The sequence below is a fragment of the Lathyrus oleraceus genome, chromosome 3 (assembly GCF_024323335.1).
Source record: "Lathyrus oleraceus cultivar Zhongwan6 chromosome 3, CAAS_Psat_ZW6_1.0, whole genome shotgun sequence".
Taxonomy (NCBI): Eukaryota; Viridiplantae; Streptophyta; class Magnoliopsida; order Fabales; family Fabaceae; genus Lathyrus; species Lathyrus oleraceus.
In genome coordinates this window covers 153,205,565-153,229,155 of record NC_066581.1, presented here as the reverse complement: position 1 = coordinate 153,229,155, position 23,591 = coordinate 153,205,565, and the positions used below count along the sequence as shown (strand labels likewise).

At 38.9% G+C, this 23,591-nt stretch overlaps 1 protein-coding gene and 1 non-coding gene across 2 annotated transcripts; both read left to right on the top strand.

Moving 5' to 3' along the window:
- Positions 1 to 466: 466 nt before the first annotated feature.
- LOC127133394 (small nucleolar RNA R71) lies at positions 467 to 573 on the top strand. The gene has a single exon (XR_007807373.1). It is a non-coding gene; the product is annotated as a small nucleolar RNA R71 (small nucleolar RNA).
- A 7,957-nt stretch (positions 574 to 8,530) lies between these two features.
- On the top strand, positions 8,531 to 9,340 carry LOC127130161 (uncharacterized). Its single transcript, XM_051059229.1, has one exon. The coding sequence runs from the start codon at positions 8,531 to 8,533 to the stop codon at positions 9,338 to 9,340; it is 810 nt and encodes a 269-aa protein (XP_050915186.1).
- Positions 9,341 to 23,591: the final 14,251 nt, after the last annotated feature.

Here is a 23,591-nt window from a genome sequence, read left to right as displayed (position 1 = left end):
ATTGTTTTTATAGGAGAAGTTAGGGTGATTCCTCCATCCAGGGTTATAGGTATTCGAGTATGGGTTCCCTTGGGTGTAGTTCACTTGCTCGGAGTGGGTTCCGTTCAATAGACTGCATTCTGCGGATTGGTGTCCTTGGGTTCCATATATCTCACAATCCGACGAAACTGCGGCTACAGTATTCGGGTTCGTGTACATATGCTCGACTTTGAGGGCTAATGCGTCCATTTTAGCTTGCATCATGTCTATAGAGCTTAGTTCATGCACTCCTCCTTGGGCTTCCTTCTTCTCAACTGTCGCTCGTTCGACTCCCCATGATTGATGGTTTTGAGCCATGTCTTCAATGAGGGCACTAGCTTCAGGGTAAGGTTTGTTCATCAGAGCACCGCCTGCAGAAGCGTCGATGATCATCTTTGTGTTATAATGAAGTCCATTATAGAAGGTTTGAATGATTAACCAGTTTTCTAAACCATGATGTGGGCATGCTCATAACAACTCTTTATATCTCTCCCAAGCTTCGAACAATGATTCTCCTTGGTTTTGGGTAAATCTAGTTATATGGTTTCGAAGAACGGCGGTCTTACTTGGGGGAAAATATCTAGCAAGAAAAACTCTTCTAAGATTATCCCAAGTCGTAATGGAATTGGGTGGAAGGGAATCTAACCATGATAGGGCTTTATCTCTGAGGGAAAAAGGAAATAATCTTAAACGTATTGCCTCAGGAGAAGCTCCATTGGTTTTAAAAGTATCTGCTAATTGAAGGAATATTTTTAAATGTTGGTTAGGGTTCTCGGTAGCGAGACCCGCGAATTGTCTCTGTTGCACTAGTTGTAACAGAGATGGTTTAAGTTCAAAATTATTGGCTGGGATAGTTGGGTTTACTATACTAGAACTAGGTTCTTCATTAGATGGTTGAGCGAAGTCCTTTAGAGGTCTTTGGTTTTGATCTTCGGCCATAACTCTCTTAATTCTATGAAAGAATAAACGTGCACGAGCGTAACGTTCAGGTTCCGCCAGAGGGTTTACTAAACTTAAACTTCCGGTGCTGCGAGTTCTTCGCATTGACCGACAGGAAATAACCTAAGTCTAAACGATATAACAACAGGAAAATGAAATTTGACGAAATTGGTCCCCGGCAACGGCGCCAAAAACTTGATGCGTGCTTTTCGCAAGTATACGAACGCGTCAGAGTAATATAAAAGATTGTCGAATCCACAGAGACCAAGTGTCAAGCTATCGTTATCTGTCGTTATGGTGTTTATCAAAGGCAATCGAAATAAGTGTTTTTGTAGTGTGCAATGAAAAGTAAAGTGTTGAAATAGATTTATAATTGATAAAGGCAAGGTCGAATGTAATTCACGTAATCAATTGATAATCCAAGTACTTGCTAATAGAACTACTTATGGGCAATGTTTCCTACTTTGAAAAGAACTAATTTAACAGGAACTGTCGCTTTCGCGTATTCAGAACCGAGTTGTACTCCCTAATCAAACCCTCTTATTGTCACTTATAAAAAGGCGCGCATTGCGTTAGAGTAGTAAACCTATTTTTAAGAAATATAGTATCTTGACTAAGTTGATAAGTATTATAACCTGGACTTCTTAACCAAAAGAGGTTCTTACGAACCAGACTCTAAACTTATAAACGCGTCCGAAAATAGTTTTAAAATCTCTTTTCTTCTTAATGTTAAAAACTCCTAATGAACTAAACAAAGCGCTTTCGCTGTTTTTGAAATAGTTAAAAACAATTAAGTTTAAATAGACGTTGAACGACTTTCGATCTTACCCAACGGAATTGAAGTGCGGGAAAACTTAAGTTGAAGGTTAAAATAGCCCTTAAGTGTTTCTACGGACAATTGTACGGATTATCGGTTCAATTACGATCCTTACATTCTAACCTTTTAGATTTAGTTAGACATGGTAAAATAAAAGTGCATTAATTTAAATAAAAGTAGTGCGAGTGCGGAAAGTAAATAAAAGTAGTGCGAGTGCGGAAAGTAAATAATTAAAAGCGAGTGCGGGAAATAAATAAAGTAAAAGCGAGTGCGGGAAATAAATAAAGTAAAAGCGAGTGCAGAAATAAATAAAGTAAAAGCGAGTGCGGGAAATAAATAAAGTAAAAGCGAGTGCGGGAAATAAATAAAGTAAAAGCGAGTGCGGGAAATAAATAAAATAAAAGCGAGTGCAGAAATAAATAAAGTAAAAGCGAGAAATAAAAACCTGCTCCAATCGGAGGGCTGAGTAAATTGCAATGCGGAAAAGAAAATGGCGGCAGGATTAACTTCCTTCCAAAGTGCTCCAAACTCGATTACAGACTCTATCACAGACTTGATTACACAATTGTGGTAACACTCCAATGCGAAGCGATTACCACTATAAAATACTAAATATATGCCTAAGTGAAACAAATTTTCTTCTGAGTTTGCCTCTGCTCTAAGTTTGGATGATTGTAAAAGTGAATTCGCGTTTCTATTTATAAGCAAGTAAAAAGATGGAAATGACTTGGATGCCCTTCAACTTGAAAATAGGAGGGAACTGTTTTTCCTCTTGTGGCACCCGCCACAAGGCCATGGCGCCCGCCACAAGGCCAAAGTGAGGCGCCTTAGTGGAAGTAGTGGGAAAACATGGGAGTTGAGGGAAGTTGAATTTGACACGTCATGGCTTGGTCTGTGGCGCCCGCCACTGGGTAGGCCATAAGCACAAAATGCTGAATTTTAGGGTTTTTAGCCCTTTTTCACTCCTTTTCTCGATCGGGGCTCCGATTAAAGTAAAAATCTGAAAACAAAGGAAAACATAGAAATAACACAACAAAATGACAATAAAACAACTAGAATGCATGTGAAATCGGAGTCGAAAATACGTAAATTTCAGTGTTATCAATGGAGCTTAAGTTCACTTGTACTTGAATACAAATCAATTGTACTTGAATTTGAATCACATGTACTTGAAGTTAAATCACTTGTATTTTAATTTGAATTTAAAGTAATGAAAGATGTCATTTGGATCTCATTTATTATGCTTTTTAGTCTTATATTACAAACAATATGTTCTGATATTGTTGAAATAAATAACAAAGATAACTAAGAGTTTTGCACAAAAATCTATCTATATATGCACCCATACATGCATCCATGTTATTCTTTAAACAAAATCTCATTATGTGTCTTTTTCCAGTTCCACACTGAATCCCCAATACCTCTATAACACCAGAGCCAACGCTCGTCAGAGAATGGTAGATCAAGAGCAAGAATTAGAGAGAGTAAGATCTGAGCTTAAGGACCTACGAGGAAATATGGGTCATGTCTTGGAGATGCTTCAAGTCATCAAGGCCAAGTTGGACACTCAAACAACGATTGTTTCAGAGATCACTGGTCCTACGATTGAACCCTAACCTACAAGAATGATGTATACTACTTGGCCAATCTTCGGTTTACCTCTCGGCTTTACACCTCTAGTTAAAGGCACCCCTGATGTTGTACAATCCACTAAGCAAACAATGTCTCTACGAACTATTAACGAGGCTCATCCTGTGGTCCACACATTTGAACCACCCCCAGTCCATGCATGTGTGCAACCTTATTTCAAAGATCAACAACATGCTTCAGATTTTTCTAACGAAGATGACGAAAGGCATGAATACATAAGAGGAATGAAGGAGAATTTTCAGATTCTTGATAAAAAGGTTAAGGGCAATGGAAGGTGACCAATTCTTTGGTGTTACTACTAGGGAGATGTGCTTAGTGTCTGGTCTTCTGATTCCCACGAAATTTAAGACCCATGATTTTGATAAGTACGAGGGCCACTCATGCCCCAAAAGTCCCTCATCATGTACTATCAGAAGATGGTTGCACACGTCGAGGATAATAAACTTATGATACATTGCTTCCAAGATAGCTTGAGAGGTGCTCCCTCTAAGTGGTACTTAAGCCTTGATCAAAGTAGAATTTGCTGTTTCCAAGACTTATCTGATGCTTTCATCCAGAATTATAAATATAACATGGATATGGCCCCGGATAGGAGGCAATTGCTCAGCATATCCCAAAAAGATAACGAGTCTTTTAAGAAATATGCACAACGATGGAGGGAATTGGCCTCACAAGTTCAACCACCCCTTGTTGAGAAGAAGTTAGCAGATTAGTTCATGGATACAATAAAGCATATGTTCTATGAAAGGATGGTGAGTAGTGTATCAGCAAGTTTCTATGACTTGGTTGTCGTGGGTATAAAAGTTGAGCTTGGATTGAAAAATGGCAAAATGTTAACCACCACTGAAATATCTGGTAAGAATATCAAAAAGTTTTCCGGAGGGTTTTAAAGAAAAAAGGAGGGTGAAACGAACGTAGTGTCAACCAGTCAAAGAAGGAGTCACTCGTGGAAGAAGTAGCAACCACAATTTGCCCAACAACAACCAACTTATCCAGTGCAGTATATCAAACAACATTATGTGGTAGGAGTCACACCAACTTTCAACCAACCACAAGCTCATATATATCAACCAGCTTAACAAGCACCAGTATATCAACAAGCACCTATGGCACCAGTTTATCAATAGCCAAGGGGTTAAGCTCCGCGTCCGTAAAATCTTCCAAATCAGAATAGGGTACAAAGAGGTAGACTTTCTTTCACTCTAATACCTATGATGTACACTAAGTTGTACCCATCATTACTGCAAAAGGGTCAGTGGCTCCCAGACCTTTGGGTCCTCCACCGGATCCTTTACCTCCATGGTACAACCAAAATGCCCATTGTCCTTTCCATGAGGGTGCCCCTGGGCATAATTTAGAAGGATGTTATGCTTTGAAGCATATATGTGAGAGTTGGTTGAGAAGAAGATCCTTTCATTCAAAGATGTTGGACCCAACATAAAGAGTAATCCTCTGCCTGCACATGGTGTTGTTAATACCATTGAAGATGTATCTGATGTTTGTATAATAAAAAATGTTGAAGATGCTAAAACTCTATTGCTATCAATCCATGCAATATTGGTGGGAGTTGGCCTAGTTGATACCTGTCATGATAACTGTGAAGAATGTGTCGTATACCTAAGAGGGTGTAAATTGGTACGAGCTGATATTCAAAACTTGATGGATCAAGGTGTTTTATAGGTTTGCGATCCTACAACAAATGAGGAAATTTCAGTGATTGAACCCTTTTTCAATCTATCAGAACTTGTTGAGATAACCTATCGAATAAGGGATGTTGTTCATCCATCCCCCGTGGTAGTCTGTATGCCTTCCCCCTTTCCCTTCGAAAGCACCATGGTCGTACCTTGGAAATATGACATAACTGTTGTAGACGGATAACCTAAAGATGTTGAATGTGAGAAGAGCCTGGAGGATGTTAGTTCCAATGTCACAAACATCGCAAGGACAAGCAGAATGACCCGCGGTGGTCAGATTTATACTCCCGATTTCAATATAACCCCTTAAGAAACAACAAAGGAAACTATGACCGTAGTTCCTGCCAAAGAACTTGAAGTGGTACAGTCAGCATTGCAATAAGGTGAAGCAGTTGAATTTTTGAAAATGATAAAGAAAAGAGACTACAAAATAGTCGATCAGCTACATCAAACACCGTCAAAAATATCTATCATATCCTTGCTTCTGATATCCCAAACTCATAGGGAGGCTCTACTAAAAGTGCTTGCCTAAACTCATGTTACTCAAGATATAACAGTTGGCCAATTTGATGGGGTGATTGCCAGTATCATAACTTGCAACACTCTGAGTTTCAGTAATGAAGAGTTGCTTAAGGAAGGACAGAATCACAAATGCGCCTTACATGTATCCATAAAGTTCCAAGAAGATAACTAGGGTTTTAGTTGACACTAGATCTTACCTTAATGTCCTACCAAAAAGGGCACTTGCTAAATTATCTTACCAATGGTCAGAGATGAAACCCAATGCGCTTGTGGTAAAAGCATTTGACGGTTCCTGGAGGACAGTGATTAGGGAGGTAGAGCTACCAATACAAATTGGCCCGCATGTATTCCCCATCATTTTGCAAGTCATGGAAATTAATCCCGCTTATAGCTGCCTTTTGGGACGTACATGGATACATGTTGTTGGGGAAATGACTTCTACTTTGCATCAGAAAATGAAGTTTTTCATAAAAAAACACGCCTTTGTATCAGGTGAAGAAGATTTGATCATTAGTAAACTCTCCTCTTTTCGTTATATCGAGGCTGATGAAGATGCCTTGGAAACTTCTTTCCAAGAACTTGAGATAACCAATGCCACGCATGCGGAAGTAAAGGACCCCATTGAGAAATCCAATTTGTCATTTGCATCTTTAAAAAGCGTGATTTCAGCAATTGAAAGTGGAGGCGCTGCATGTTGGGGGCAAGTCATCAATGTCAGCAAGAAAAAGGATCGTTTCGATTTGGGGTACAAGCCTTCTGCTAATAAAAGAGCCATGATTCCTGGAAAGGACCGCATACAGAGCATTCAAGAAGTCTTCCTAAGCATAGGTTTTGTCCATGGGGATCAAGTCGGTGTAGTTGAACATGACACTAAAGACGAAGAAGTATTAAATATGATATACCGGTGTGAAGCAACCTTAACAAATTGGGAGGCAATTGAGGTTCCAGAAGTTTTTCCCGTGTCAAAGTAATTGTGTTTTCCTTTGTTTTTTTCAACATTCTTATCTCTACCCAAGGGTAACGGATCATTTGTAAGACCATTTTAAATTTCAAAAATCGTTATGACAAATAAAGATCATTTTTGTTCAAATTCTTATTGTTCATTTACTGTCTTTCTCATCTGAAAAATGATAATCTTTTAAAAAAAACTATAAAACTTTTTTGCATTCTTATTTCCACTTTTTCTAAGAAATAAATCATTCAAAAACATGCAAAATAATCAATAAATCAGTTAAATCTGATGACCCTACTACTTTCTATAACTTTGAATTCCCCATCTACCAAGAAGAAGAAGAGGGTGAGGAAGATTGCAACATCCCTGAAGAAATGGAAAGGCTGCTCGAGCACGAGTCCAAGGCCCTTCAGCCACATCAAGAACCGATGGAGATAATCAACCTTGGCACCGAGGAAGATAAGAAAGAGGTCAAAGTTGGTACTACACTTGGGGAAAGCATAAAAGAAAGATTGATGAAGTTGTTACAAGAATACGTGGATGTATTTGCATGGTCATATCAGGATATGCCAGGTCTAGATATTGATATTGTTATCCACAAGATGCCACTGCAGCCATATTACCCATCGGTGAAGCAGAAGCTCCGAAGAGTGAGACATGATATGGCTCTAAAGATTTGTGACAAGGTGAAGCGTCAGTTTGATGCTGGTTTTCTAGCAGTTACAAAATACCCTCAAATGGGTGGCTAATATTGTGCCAATACCCAAAAAGGATGGAAAACTCATGATGTGTATTGATTACAGGGATCTAAATAAAGCTAGTCTGAAGGATGATTTCCCTCCGCCACATATTGACACTTTGGTAGACAACACTGCTAAGTTCACAATATTCTCCTTCATGGATGGATTCTCGGGTTACAATCAAATTAATATGGATCTAGAAGACATGGAAAAGACCACATTCATCACCCCTTGGGGAATATTTTGCTACAAGGTAATGGCTTTCAGTCTCAAAAACGTCGGGGCAAATTACCAAAGAGCAATGATCACTCTTTTCCATGATATGATGCACAAGGAAATTAAGGTTTATGGAAATGATATGATCGCCAAATCCCAAAGTGAAGAGGACCATATAGACCACTTACAGAAGCTATTTGAGCGTCTCCGAAAATTCCGACTACAACTGAACCCTGCTAAATGCACCTTTGGCATTCAATCTGGAAAGTTGCTTGGTTTCATCATTAGTCAACAAGGAATTGAGGTAGATCATGAGAAGGTCAGAGCAATATAAGAAATGCTTGTTCCACGTATAGAGAAAGAAGTTAGAGGATTCCTAGGACGATTGAATTACATCTCCATGTTTATATCTCATATGACTACTACGTGTGAGCCTATATTCTAGTTGCTTCAAAAACATCAAGCAATTGAATGGAACTCTGACTGCCAAATAGCTTTTGAGAAGATCGAACAATACCTTTAAAAGCCCCCCTATTCTAATTCCACCTATTCACGGGAAGCCACTCTTTATGTATTTGGTTGTGCTTGAAGATTCAATGGGATGCATGTTGGGGAACATGATGAAATCGGCCAGAAAGAGCATTCCATTTACTATCTGAGCAAGAAGTTTACCGATTATGAAACTCGATATTCACTCTTGGAGAAAACTTGTTGTGCTTTAGCATGGGCCGCTCACCGTCTAAGGCAGTACATGATTTGCCATACTACTTTGTTGATCTCAAGAATGGATCCAATAAAGTATATCTTCAAAAAGCCTGCTTTAACTGGAAGATTCACCCGTTGGCATATGTTACTGTCTGAGTATGACATCTAGTATGTATCCTAAAAAGCTATTAAAGTAAGTGTGTTGTCTGATTACCTGGCACACCATCCTGTTGAAGATTACCCGCCGTTGAAATTTCACTTCCATGATGAATACATTATGGTAGTAAAAGATTGTGAAATCCCAGGACCTAATGAAGGGCCTGAACCCGAATCTCGATGGAAGCTCATGTTCGATGGTTCCTTCAATTACATGGGGCATGGTGTAGGATTTTTTTTGTTGAATCTAAATGGTGGATATATTCCTTTCATAGTAAGGTTGTGTTTTGATATCACAAACAATATAGCAGAATATGAGGCGGGCATCCTAGGCATTGAAGCAACAATTGGCCTCCGAATCAAAATCCTTGATATATGTGGAGACTTAGCCTTGGTGATCTACCAATTCAAAGGCGAATGGGAAACTCGTGATACCAAGTTGATCCCATATCGTGCCTATGTCGTAGAGTTGATAAAATACTTTGACGAAATCACTTTCTGTCATATCCCAAGGACTGAGAATCAAGTAGCTAATGCTCTGGCTATTTTGGCTTCAATATACCGAGTCAGATTCCGTAATGAAGCGCCTCTCATCCAGATAGAGCGAAAAGTTGAGCCTGCTTACTGTCAGTTGGTTGAAGAAGAGGGTGATGGAAAACCTTGGTTTCACGATATCAAATGCTATTTGCAAAATCCAGAATACCCAACAGATGCAACAACCCCGGGCAAGGAAACTCTGAGGAAATTAGCATCAAAGTTCTTCTTGAGAAATGGTGTGTTATACAAGAGAAATCACGACATGGTTCTACTTAGATGCATGGATAGACACGAAGTAAACCTCTTGATCAAAGAGATTCATGAGGAATCCTTTAGAACTCATGCCAATGGGAATGCCACGACCAAGAAGATTTTGAGAGTTGGTTATTACTAATTGACCATGGAATTTGGCTACTTCAAATATACCAGAAAATATCATAAATGCCAAATTTATGCTGACAAGGTTCATAACACTCTTAAATGTATTGACATCACCTTGGTCATTCTCAATATGAGGAATTGACATAATTGGCGCCATTGAGCCTAAAGATTCCAACGATCACCGCTTCATCCTGGTTGCCATTTATTACTTTACCAAATAGGTGGAAGCTGTATCTTATGCCAATGTGACAAAATAAGTGGTTGTATGGTTCCTTAAGAAGGAGATTATCTAGCGCTATGGAGCTCCAAGCCAGATCATTACAGATAATGGAAAAAATCTCAACAATAAAATAATGAAAGAATTATACGAGAGCTTCAAGATTGAGCACCATAACTCTTCACCATATCGTCCAAAGATGAATGACATTATTGAAGTCGCTAATAAAAACATCAAGAAGATCTTGCAGAAAATGGTGAAAACCTACAAGGATTGGCATGAAATGTTACCCTTCGCACTGCACGGATACCAGACCTCAGTCCGCACTTCAACAGGGGAAACCCCTTTTTCTTTAGTATATGGGATGAAGGTAGTTCTCCCAATCGAGGTGGAGATACCTATAATGATAATCTTAATGGAGACCAAGCTAGAAGAGGCTGAATGGATCCAAAACAGATTTAACCAGTTAAACCTCATAGATGAGAAGAGAATGACCTCTCTGTTCCATGGATAATTATACCAGAAGCGGCTCAAAAGGGCTTTTGAAAAGAAAGTCCATGTTCGGGAATTCAGAGAAGGAGACCTCGTGCTCAAGAAGATCTTGCCAGTTGTTAGGGACCAATTATCACTACTTTTCATATATTTTTATTGGTCCTTTTTACCATTTTCTTATTGAATTACACACTTTTATTCTCACAATTTAGTAAATATGCAATAAAGTTTAATTTAATTATGTTTTGAGTAGATATATTATTTGTTAGTTTTGTAGAAATTATGAACAAGAGAGCATTGGATTGCATGAGCATAATTTGAAAGGAGTTTGATGGCATGTTGGAAGCATTTGAAGAACAAAGCTTGGAAGAAATGGTTTAACGGAAGCTTGCAAGGCAAGGAAGCTGAACTTCCTTCAGTTTACGCCGCGACCCTTATTGGCGCCCCGGACCTTGCGAAGACAGCAAGCTTGTTATTTGGTTTGGGCCACTTGTTATGTTTTGAACCCAACTTAAGTGTGATATTTTTAGATCATTTTTAGAGCACTTTTCTGTTTTAGACCAAAATGAGACATTTAGGGAAAGGATGAACTCTTTAAACACACAATGGGAGAAAAAGAAAGATTATTCACAAGTGTTGGAGAAGAAAAACAGAGGTTATTTTTGTATTCCATTTGCTGTCAAATATGATGATGAGGAGCTAAACCCCACTTTGTCAAGATTGGAGGTAGTAGCTATTCCTTATTGCTTATGTATTCCTATTGACTCTTGTATGTGATAAAAGATTATTGATGTAATGATTGATATTTTAGCCCTATTTTGAATATTCAGATTTGAGTTATTGTTGAGAAAGATTATTCAAGTCTTGACTTAAAATATGCTTTCAAGTAGTGAATAAATTGTAGAAATAGATTTATACACTACTCTTCTTTTGTATCAAACTTTAAAGATTGTTATATTAATAGTTAGGTGGAGAAATCGTCTAACGATTAATATAGTGATTATCACAACCTCATTTAGAAATAAATGTTATTGAGAGGATACTTGAATATTGTAGCGGTGTATTCGTCGCTATATGATTTATTGGTTAAACCATAAGCAAAGTATACAATGAATCGAGTCGCCACCGCACTTTTATTTATCCTAAGGACTGGTTAAAAAGCGAACAAAAACCTAAGAAGTTTTACACGTAGAAAACTAATGAAAAAGATCAGAGAGTCTGGGTAACGGGTAAATTACGCAATGGGAAGGTGTTAGGCACCCATCACATCCTAGGTACTCCTAGGGAGCCCTTTTCACACTTGTTGTATAAGAAAATATTTATTTGTTTTGACATATTGTGCAAACATGAATGGGATGATGAGAAAAGAATGTACATTTTATTATTTTTGTGTTCGAACGGATGAACCCGTTGCCTACGTACCTTCCATCAAAGGTAAGGATCAAAACGCCGTAGTTCGGCTAAAAGATTTCCAAAACATTTATGAGTTCAATTTTAAAACACAAGCACTAAGGCTCTTCATTACCAATGGGAGAAAACTCAACCAACATCAACAATCCACCATGCAAGGACAGCTTCGACGTACTAGAGGGGTTAACCCTATAATAAGTATGGAAGACTTACAATCAACTCACTAAGGATAGGGTAAGGATTACATCAACCACTATGGTAATTAAAACCTACGGCTAATGTATGAAAACATGTTAACAATGGACAAAGCCAAAACAATTGAATGGGTGAAATTAATTGATTATGATTATTTACAAAATATGGTCAAGGTATGATTAAGATTGATTCAAAGAAGTGTTATGAAAAGTGAAGTTTGAAAAGTCAAGGACTTAAGGTCCAGGTTTCTAATTTGAAAAGACATGAAGATGTTTGCACAACAAGTCAAAGTTTTTGTAATCAAAGTGTGAAAAGGTTTAGGATAAAGAGGGTATGGATGATGGAATGTAAAACTTCTTATAAAGGTTCACCTCTTGAAATCATATAGAAGATGATTCAAGTGTGTCCTTAGGAATGAAGCAACAAAGCAAGTAAAAATAAAGCAAGGTGATACCGGATGCCATCAATGGTCTTATACCAATCTCTCACAAAAGCAAAAAGCGGATGTCGGATACCACTAAATGGGTTTACACAAATCTCCTAAAATAAACAATGATACCGGATGCCATCAATGGTCTTATACCAATCTCACAAAAGCAAAAAGCGGATGTCGGATACCAATAACTGGGTTTACACCAACCTCCTAAAGTAAAACAAAACTTGGATGTCGGATGCCAATCTATCTGGACTTAAACCAACCTCCAAAGTATGGTCATAGGAATACAAATGCCACATCACAGGGACTTACAATTGCATCCTCTCATACAACAAACAAGAGCAAAAAGATATGAGTGACCAATGAGGTCTTACACTCTATCCTTCCATATCATGGGAGCAAAAGCCAATCAACATGGACTTACAATTGTCCTCAATGGGCAAACAAACATAGATCACAAGGATATGCAATAATGATCATACAAGAATTAACAATCAATAATGATGAATGCACAATGGCAAGCAAGTATGTACAAATGCAACAATCAATCAAGCAAACAAAGTCATTTAGCACCTACTATAACCAAACAAGGAGGCTCAATCAAAGGGTTTGACTTAAAAAGTCCACTGGAATAGGTGAATGGCGCTCTTAACCTTGCCATTGAGGGGCTAAGGTGAAGCAGATGAAAGGATATGAGGGGTGTGCCTCATCACTCTTATCTCTGGTCAGAGAGAGTATTGAATATCAGAAGGTGTGGGAGTTCAGAAAGATGGAACTCTCTCCACATTTTATTGACTCGATAGATCTTGGGTTAGGATCTCAATGCTACAACCATGTAATGGGAGCAAGGAGAAGACTCACAGAATAGTGGGAGATAGGCTACATATCTCTTATATCCACCAATTGCCTCAAATGAGGACTTTTCCTGCTTAGGACAAACATAAACAATCACAATCATTGCCTCTTAAGGAGGACTTCAGACAGTTGCCTGGCTAAATAACAAGCCAGGTCTTCCAGACTACATGGAGACAAGAGAGTTTACCTCAATGCAAATGCTATACAAGCAAAGCAATGCAAGTTCTTAAGAGAACTGAGCAACTAAAGGGTACCTGAAATCAGTCAAATATAATCAGCATCCCAGCATAAACAAAACAACAATATAATGATCAACAAACAATGTACAATCAAACAATAATGTGCATAGCACAAAGCTCAAGTGAACCAAACAGCCTACAACACAAACAAGTTAGTTCACAATAGTCAAATGAAACAATTCAACTTGCATTAATTCCTTTTAAGCACTTTGCTTCTTAACCTGAAAAGTCAAAGTCAAACTCAAACATGAGTAATAAGACCCCTAGGACAAGCCTAGGGTCCAAAAGAGGGAAAAATCTTAAAACAGCAATTGAAACATAACCAAAACTAAGATAATTCAAATAATAAGAATGGCCAATTGGTCTCACATCCAAACTATGCATTAATTTTATTTTATGCACAATTTAATACAAAGTGGGCAAGTGTGAACCACAAATGAGTAAACAGCAAGATCACAACCAAACAAATATCAAAACAGCTCAATAAATTCCACAAAAATTCTATTCTAAACAGAACATATTCAATGAGCTACATGTCAATTTTCATGCCATTTGGACTAAAGGAGCTATGTCAATTAAATCAACATGTCATGGCATGCAAAAATCAACCTAAACTAGGTCACAAAACAAGTGTCAACTTCAATCAATTGTAAAACAGTGAGATCAAATTAGAAATGAGTGGGACCAAAGCCAAATTACAGCTAAACATGTTAGGAAGCACTCCACCAAATTTCATATGCATAGGATAAGGGATGAGTATTTAACAAGTCATGTAAGTTTGCTACTCAAGAGACAATCCAAAAATGCTAAACAGCAATCAAAAATCCAAATCAATTAGAAAATGGATCAATTAAATCCACAAAAAATCATGGTGAAACCTAACATATAAAAGATATCTCATGCAAAAAATAAGAGCCATAGGCCTAGGGTAAGCATGGAAAATTAAATCATGAAGTCAGCATAGCATAGTGTGACACATATTGTCACACTCAAAAAGATTAAATCATATCTATCAATCCAGAGATCCAAAAATCACAAATTATATATCAAAATCTCCAGGCATGAGTCAAGAATCATCATATGAAATTTCATTAAATTTGGAGCTAGCATGATTATTTGGTAATTAAAATGGTAAAACATACAAATATTGCACACATGATCAAGATCAATATACAAATCCAAAATTCTACCAAGCACAACATGAACTATTATGCCTAAAAAATTCTAGAGAAAATTTGGGATCTAACAAAAGAATTGCCACCTAATTTGGATTAATATTGGATTTTCTATGAATTTTGTAAGATTTGTTAATTTATTGAAATATTTATTTAAATGAATTATGGATTTATTAAACTGCGAATGGCATTAACGTAATTAACTTAGCCAAGGCCAAAACGCACAGTGGCATTTTAATGTGGTGTCAGCGTCTGATTGGACGAATTAGGAGGGAAACACGTTTTTGAATTGGCATTGCAGCGAAATGGATTGAACACGGGAATATCCAGAAGATTCAAGAACAACGACGCGTTCTTCATTACCAGCTGCGGTTATGGGCGATTCTCGACCAAAATGAACAAACTATATACCGTCGTGACTGTCTCTCCGTGTAGGTTACAGTTATGGCAACGAAAATGTCTCAAGATTAACGCACGCAAAGAACCGATCGAAAGAAGATTCACACACAAATATTCAGATCAACATATCTAGCTCAATATCTAATGGATTCGCACGATTCGAAGTTTAACGTGACCTACATGCCATGATCTACAAGATCCATATAGGAATTGCAAGAATCGAAGACATTGAAATCTTACCTTCTTGAAGTGACAGTGTGGAGTCGACACGTGTTTTGCTCCGATTTGTGAAAACAGACGAAGGATGGTGATTATGAAGGTGATTGGTGAAGAATTCTTAGCTCAAAGATGCACGAATCAATGAAATCCACCAGCTGCCATTGATGCTCAAGGTTTTGCAACGGTTGGAATTTGCACGTGTTTGGCTTCAATCTCCACAAACAGAACTTGCAAATTACCTGCAAGAGATGAATCAACCAAAAACTAGCAAAAACAATGGTGAATTCTTGGAGAATTGATGAAAAAGTGTATGTGAAAAATTTGAGAAAAGTGAGAGAATTTGAGAGTTTTTTGTGATGGATCTGAAAAAGTGATTATGGATCCTGAGTTTCTGTTAGAATTAAGCTTTTATATGTGCTCTTAATCCCAGCTTTAATCATGATTAGCAAAAAATGGTAATTAGCAAAATGTAGCTTGTAGTGCATTTTGGCCTTTTTGCCCTTGGATGACTAGAACCAATGTAACAGTGATTTTTCAATTTGAACAAGTCACAAATCTCATTTGGAAGCTATTGGAATTGGTCCCATGTCAAAATTCCATATAATTTGAATTCTGGACCATTTTGCCCTTGCATTTTAATTGGTTCACTTAAAAAATGACCTTTTTATGTGAAGGTTTTTGGCAAAATGTGATGATGGATTATGAAAGTACATATCAAATGTGGTTTGCTCAAAGAAGAACCATCCAATTTGGCCATTCCATGTGAAAGTTATGCCACTTTGAATTTGGGCATTTTCTGAAATTGATCTGATCATAACTTGCCAACCATACATGGGAATTTCAAGTTCTTGGACTTTTTGGAATGGTGAGATCAAGATCTTCAACTTTCATGTTGGGTAAAATTTGATTTGAAGCTTGTATGATGAAGTAATTTTGAGGAGAAAAACTTTCCATTTTGGGCAGGTGAGAATTACAGGTCATTTCCATTTTGGGAAACTTTTTGTCTGACTTCAAATTCTTCAACCTTGATCTTTGAAATGCCAAATGAGGCTCATATGGACATGAATGATACTTTTCCAACCATCTCATACCTTCCAAATCCTGATTAAATGCACAGTTGACCACAGTTGACTTTTCTAGGGTTTTGGTGGACTGGGCCATGTTCTGATGAATTTCAAGCCTTTTTGTCTTGAGATCTTGATCCAAAATGATGTCATAACTCACATGAACTTTTAATGAATGATTATGGTACCCAAATTCTTCAAGAATGGTCACCATCCAATGCTCAATGGCTGATTTGACTGATTGGCTGATGATTGCTTCAGCTGCAAGCAACATGGTTAGATGACAATATTTTTGTACTTTTGGTTAGTGAACAATTGAAAAGCAATGATATACAAATGCAATACATGCTTGGTGATCAAGAACCACACTCACAAGGTACCCACCCACTAGGAGGCAAGCAAAGCTGCACAAATGATCCTTGAGGCAATGATATGACATGATATGATGCCTTGAGGCCATGAGGGATCTTAGGACAAAAATTGGGGTCTTACAGATGCCCCTATTTAAGGTCATTCTAGCCGGAGAAGTGAAGTTTAGAAATCTTCATCTCGACGCGGTAGAATGGGCTTAAATAATAGTAATGAGACGAATTTTGGTCCCTAAGAGACCTCATGATGCAGATGTATGCATGTAAAAGACACAAACTCTGTGAGGAATATGGTTCACACAGAAGAAAAGACGATCCATCGGAGTAATTCACTCACCAGGAACAGAGACTCTAACAAGACTCTCATGGGGATTCTTATTGGGGATGATAAGAGAAAAAGAATGCGTGAGCAGGACACGACTTGGAGTTGGGGAAAACAAAACTGACACAACGTGTGCAAGACACGACTCTGATTAGGGGATAACAGAAATCAGACTGGAGACCTCACTGGGGAAGTAAAGGACTCAAGACGGGGAAAGAAGCAATTCCAAGGGAAACATAATCCTATTAGAATGACTCAAGCTAAATCACACAATGCATGTACTGGGGAAAACGCCAATACAGCAACACAAATAGCAATACAACTCCGCTGGGGAAATCTAGAAAAGACTTTCCAGGGGAAGCCAAAGATGAGATGTTACCGGTATAAGGGCAACAAACTCAGGAAGAATGAATATCTAAGACCGGTATAAGGGTGAGAGATATCAATCAACCAAACATCTGAGAAGGACCTGAAAGAGGTACATAAACTCAGGAAAATCTGACTCCGCAGGGGACCAAGGTCATAATAGGGAGCAGAAAGGAGGGAACACCAGGGATACCGAGGTATATAATAGGTGACCAACCGAAACGTGAATTGGTATATATGCCAAGACACTCATCATCCTGAAGAAAGTTAGAAAAGCAGACTTGTTTATAGGATGGATATTCAATTCCACAAGGAATATGAATCTTACTCTGTAGAGAAAACAATCAAAAGATTGATCCAAGAGCGCATGAGACATATTATTCATTACCGGCAGACCGTGAATAATATACTCGAAAAGGAAGAGACACCAGAGATACCGAAGTATATAATAGGTGACTTACCAAAGATGTGAATTGATATATATGCCAAAACACTCAACGCCCGAAAGGAGAGCTTGAAAAAGCAAATCGACTTACAAGATGGACATTCGAACCCACAACAGGAAAAACGAATCTTACTCAACTGGGGACACAAACCCGAAGAGTGCATGAGATATAATATCCATTACCGTCAGAACGTGGACAGAATACTCGCATGAGACATATTATCTATTACCGGCAGACCGTAGATAATAAGCTCGCATGGTAAGACACACCAGGGATACCGAAGTATATAATAGGCGATCTACCGAAACATGAATTGGTATATATGCCAAAACACTCGTCATCCAAAACACAAACTGGTTAAAGGATGGGTATCCGATTCTGCAAAGAATACGAATCTTACTCTACTGGGGAAGATCAACAAAGGATTCCAACCAAAGAGTGAAAGAGATATATTACTCATTACCGGCAAACCGTGAATAATATACTCGGAAGGAAAAGACACCAAAGATACCGAAGTATATAATAGGTGACTAACCAAAAAGAGAGACAATCGATACCAAGCATCCGGGTAAACGAAAGACAACTCAAAGAGGATAAATTGCAAGCATCCGGCAATTATCCAAACAGCAAATATTCGACTCCGCAAAGGGAATAACGAATCTTACTCAACTAGGGAAACACAAAAAGGCTTCGACTGAAGAGCGCATGAGATATATTATCCATTACCGTCAGAACGTGGATAACACACTCGCATGGAATATTATCCAGAACCGGTTACTGGGTTAAGAAAGGATAAACCGACCGAAAAGAAAGGCATCTGGATACCAACCAGGTATATAATGATGACCAATCAAAGGAGCAACAATCATTACCAAGCAAACGGGTAAATGAAAGGCGATCCGCTGGGAATGAATTGCAAGCATCCGGCAATCATCCACAGGGACTGGCTGGGGATACATTGATAAACAATCAATGATCCGGGGAACAAATCACTAGCAAACGGAGAAAAGACCCACTGGCGACTTCAAAAGGGATAACATTACGAGCATACGGCAATGATCCAGAAGACAACTTGCTGGGGATAAATTGCTAGCATCCGGCAATTATCCAAAAGCAAAGGGAGGAATATCGACATCAAATATTGAATGAAGATAACCACAAAGAGTAACCATCATCGGTTAGGATGAACAACAAGGTTAACTCTGCAAAGGGGAGAAATTAGGGTTTACAACTACCGAATATGGGGTAGAATACCAAAAATCTGGTTGAGGAAACAAGAGGTTAACACTACCGACTACCGGGTAGAACCAACGACTCAGCTGGGATAAAATTGCAAGCATCCGGCAATTATCCAACTGTACCATAAGGCACAAACTCCGATGGGGAGAACAAAACAACATGGGATTTACAACTACCGAATACGGGGCAGAAGACCACAAACTCCACTGGGGATAGGGTGAATGAAGGCCAAATACTGAGCACTTATTCAACTTATTCCACAGGGAAACGCAAACTTTGTTGGGGATAAAAATCACAACAACAGAAAATCCACCAACAACCAGAACGAACCACAAAGGTTACCTCTGCTAGGGGCAAAAAGATAGGACTTACGACTACCGAATACGGGGTAGTAGCCATACTCTGGTGGGAATAACCACAAATTAGGGTTTACATCTACCGAATACTGGGTAGAAAACCAACAATTCCACGTGGGGATGGGAAAAATCACAAATCCGCACGGGAAACAAAATAGGGTTTATAACAAACCACAAACTGCTGGAGAGCAGGCAAACAGGATTTACGACTACCGACTATTGGGCAGAAGACCAACAACTCTTGCTTGAGGAGTAAAAGGTATATAACCACAAATTCCGCCAAGAAGCAAGGAACATAGGACTTACAACTACCGGTATAAGGGTAGAGGCCCACAAAATCCACTGGGGATAAATGACTTGATGCCGGTTACTGGGCAAACCATCCATTTCCTCCACAGGGAAGCACAAGAAACAGCTGACAAAACGCCGATTCGGGGTTGATCCGAAAAGACAAACTGAATCAAAACACGTCCTATGAGGATATAACTCAATAGGAAACTCCATCCCAATATATGTGTTGGGAGGAAACGGAAGAAACCGTCATCCACGAGAACATATCTCAATGGGGAACTGCAGAAGGAAAGACAGACACTTTCTGCTTATGGGCTGACTCTATATGGAGAGATTAACCACCCGACATCTGCTTGGGAAGATCTATAAAGAGATCTATATCACCCAAAGCAGGAGAACAACAACCGAAAGATATATGGCAAAAGAATGCAACATGAATATCTGAATATTTTATGAATATGCATGAATATGCGTGATTTATGTTTGATGAATGCTGACAAAACAGACATATCTAACACAACAGGTCCAGGAATCAAACACCCGGTACTATACTTCCAGGGGAAAAACCAACTGGAAAGCCAATCTGCTAGAGATCCGCATGCGGTAAAGCAAGGATCTGCGGGCACTGCTGGGGAAGCAGAGGCAAGAGAATCAGCAAAACAACCCAGACAGGGTACAGAAAGTCACAACAGGCAAAACTGCCACCAAGACCAATCTGTAGGGGATCAGGAGAATCCTGAGGATATCTGCAGGGGATCTCAACATCAACTGAGAAACAAAGTTCATAGCTCAACCAAGAACTGCCGCAAAGGCAAACTCCAAACAACTTCGGGGAACAACCCACTGAAGGAGATCATCCAAGTAGAATCTAACTGCACAAGCAACTCTACCGGGGAAAGCTATCAGCTATCCTCCTGGGGAACAACCCACTGAGGGAGAAAGCACCACACAAGTAGATTCTGCAACAAGCCACTCTACTCGGGGGGAAACATACATCTGACGGATCACACAAGTAGATTCTGCAAATAGCCACTCTACTGAGGATCAAAAGTAATCAGGAAATCAATCCAATCTTTGGGATGCTAGAGCCACCAACCGACCCGCTGGGGATTGATATGGCTTTCAACGGGCAGAAACTGCCACAACAACCATTCTGCAGACTAAGCTGGGAAAAGTGGAAAGCAACCATGCTGAGGAGAAACACAACAACTCTGCTGGCGACTGCACTGGGAAGAGACTACTGCTGGAGAAGAACGCGAAGTCTTCGACAACATCTCTGCTTGCGACTATACTGGGGAACAACCCCACCAACAGCTCTGGTTGCGAAAATGCTGAGGAAAGCGGTAAGGTACCGGGATATCAACCCACCAACCACTGAATCTACCATAGGGAGAACAAACCATGCTGGGAGATTACTGCTGGAGAAGAAACTGAGTCTTCAACAACCACCTCTGCTCGGGGAACAACCCCAACAACAAAGCGGGAGAAAGAGGATACAATCAAATGCCAGGAATATGAACACATGTCTTACCTGTTGGGAATCATACCACCCTCGGGAGAGCACTGAGAAATTCCTGAGTATCCTTTCATCATTGTGAATATTCACTTTGTTTAAAACAACAATTTTGAAAAATTTATTTGTTTAAACAATGATATTTTATCAATTAAAACATGCAAAACATTTGTTGAATTGAAACAAATAAGAGTGCAAATAATTGGATAAAAGCTCAAATTTATTTGATGGAATGGTAGCCTGCAAATGGCAAGACTCCATAGATTTGTACAAATTTGAAATCAGTGATATATATTGGAAGAGGGCTACATTGAACATAATGATCCTTTCTCTACCAATTTGAATCTCGATGTATGCGAAGCTTCAGTTGACGACGAATCGAGAATCCTTTGACGAAAAGACAGCTGGTGAACAGAAAGTCTTGTCAGGATGCAGTTACTTTGCCAAATCCCTAATTTTTGCCTAGATTACCCCAGGGTGAGGTACTCAATCTAGCGGGATGCAAATATACTCATTTTTCAAGTCTCTAATTTTTGCCTGGATTACCCTTGCGGGTTCTCCACCGAGACGCTCATTTTTGCCTAAGCCGCCCTTTCGGGTTTTCAACTTAGCGAGCTATTCTGTTTTTTCATTTGCATATACTTTTTTTTCTTTTAGGCAAAGTATTTCTTAACTGCATCTGAATTCACAGGACGAGCGAAATCCTCCCCATCCATTGTTGTAAGCATCAAAGCACCGCCTGAAAAGGCTCTCTTAACAACATATGGACCCTCGTAGTTTGGAGTCCACTTGCCCCTGGAATCGGGCACGAAAGACAAGACTTTCTTGAGCACGAGGTCACCTTCTCGGAACACACGAGGCTTGACCTTCTTATCGAATGCTTTCTTCATTCTCTGCTGATATAACTGACCATGGCACATGGCAGTCAATCGCTTCTCTTCGATCAAATTCAACTGGTCATAACGACTCTAAATCCATTCAGCATCGGTCAACTAGGGACTTGAGGGTATCATTCTTCTTTTTTCTTTTGAAAAAATTTGAAAAAAATTTCCTGATTTTTGCTTTTTTCATCTTTTTCACCCTCTTTTTCTTTTTTTCATTTTTTTTTATTTACATTACATTTGTAATGCCCCAGTTTAACTGTCTTGCTGATTCTTATGATACAGCTGAATGAGCTCTTTTTGTGCTCAAGAAGTCGGGTAATCTCATCAGGAATCCCCTTCAACATCATCTTCCTCGGCTTCGAATACAAAGAATTCAAGATTGGGAGATGGCGTTGGATCATTATGTTCAATGGGTTTAGAAATCCCTGCATAATGATTCTGGATAATGAAAAGCTTTTGAATTTAAACAAGCAAATCATTTATGCAGATGAAAAAACTGTTTTTGTTTTTCAGGGTTTTTTGTGATCACTGATTTCATGCAAAAGCAAAAAGTGAAAACAAATGGAAAAACAAATGTTTAACAATGCATTAATTGAATGAAAACATCATTGTATTAAATGCTGCCAATAATGTCATCACTTCTCCTTTTGGCATGGGAGAAGGGTTTTGAACAAAGTGAACAATTACTCTGATCTATGGATGACTGTAGGAACATCTACAGCGACCCAATTGTGGCAGACACCACCAGGAATAACGAAATTGTTCAAGTCTTCTGCATCCTCTTCCAAGATAGCAGCAGCTTCCTCTTTAGGTTGACCATCATGGATGAATCCTCCACTCTTGAACAAACCTTGCTCATTAGGTGCCCCAGAACAGTAGCCAATGCCAGCCCGGGATTGGTTAACCAGGAATAAATCCATCAACAGCACTTTGTCTGGCAAATTCCTCCTCTGAGTTCACAACTCTCTTGCTCAACATAATCCATCAATCTGGCAGAGTTGGCTTTGGTGTAGTATCGGCAAAGTGCGTCTTCAAAATAAATGAAGATCGCAGGGTCAGACCACGGGATGGGAGACTGGAACAAAACACCCGCTTATGCAAATGATGCATGAAGTGTTTGTGCATATGCTTGTTTTTTATTTCAAAGAAACTCGAGGGTTTTATTTGCAAACTTTGAAATATTGAAGCATTTTGATCATATATGAGAATATCTCATCAGATATATCAGGTGAAAATTTTTTCCCGGTTTTTTCATGTTTGAAATTTTTTGCAAATAAACTCCTTTGAGTTCCTTGAAAATTTTCTTTTTATCTGATGACATGAATGCGGATGAATGCATGAATGCATGAATGCAACAATCACACTCAAGGATCAAGCAAAGCACACCAAACAAAGGTCATGGGAAAGCTCATTGTATCCCCTAATATCAATCATCCATTTTGGTGGATTTAGGTTTTCACCTTATCGACACCCAAGTTCCATTGATATTAACGGTACATGAACCGACTCTAACATCCTTAATATCAATCATCCATTTTGGTAGATTTAGGTTTTACACCTTATCAATACCCAAGTTCCATTGATATTAACGATGTTTGAACGACTCAACCACGAATCACGGGTTTGCTGAGAGTCACGAGCATGGAGTCTTGGTTAAGAACCACCCAAAGGGAGTGTACTAGGGTTTAAACCTGCCAGACATGTTCTACCAGAGGTTCCCATAATCATCGTCCCATCTCTCGGATATTATCGGAGGAACGAATACTCGTATTCCAAAA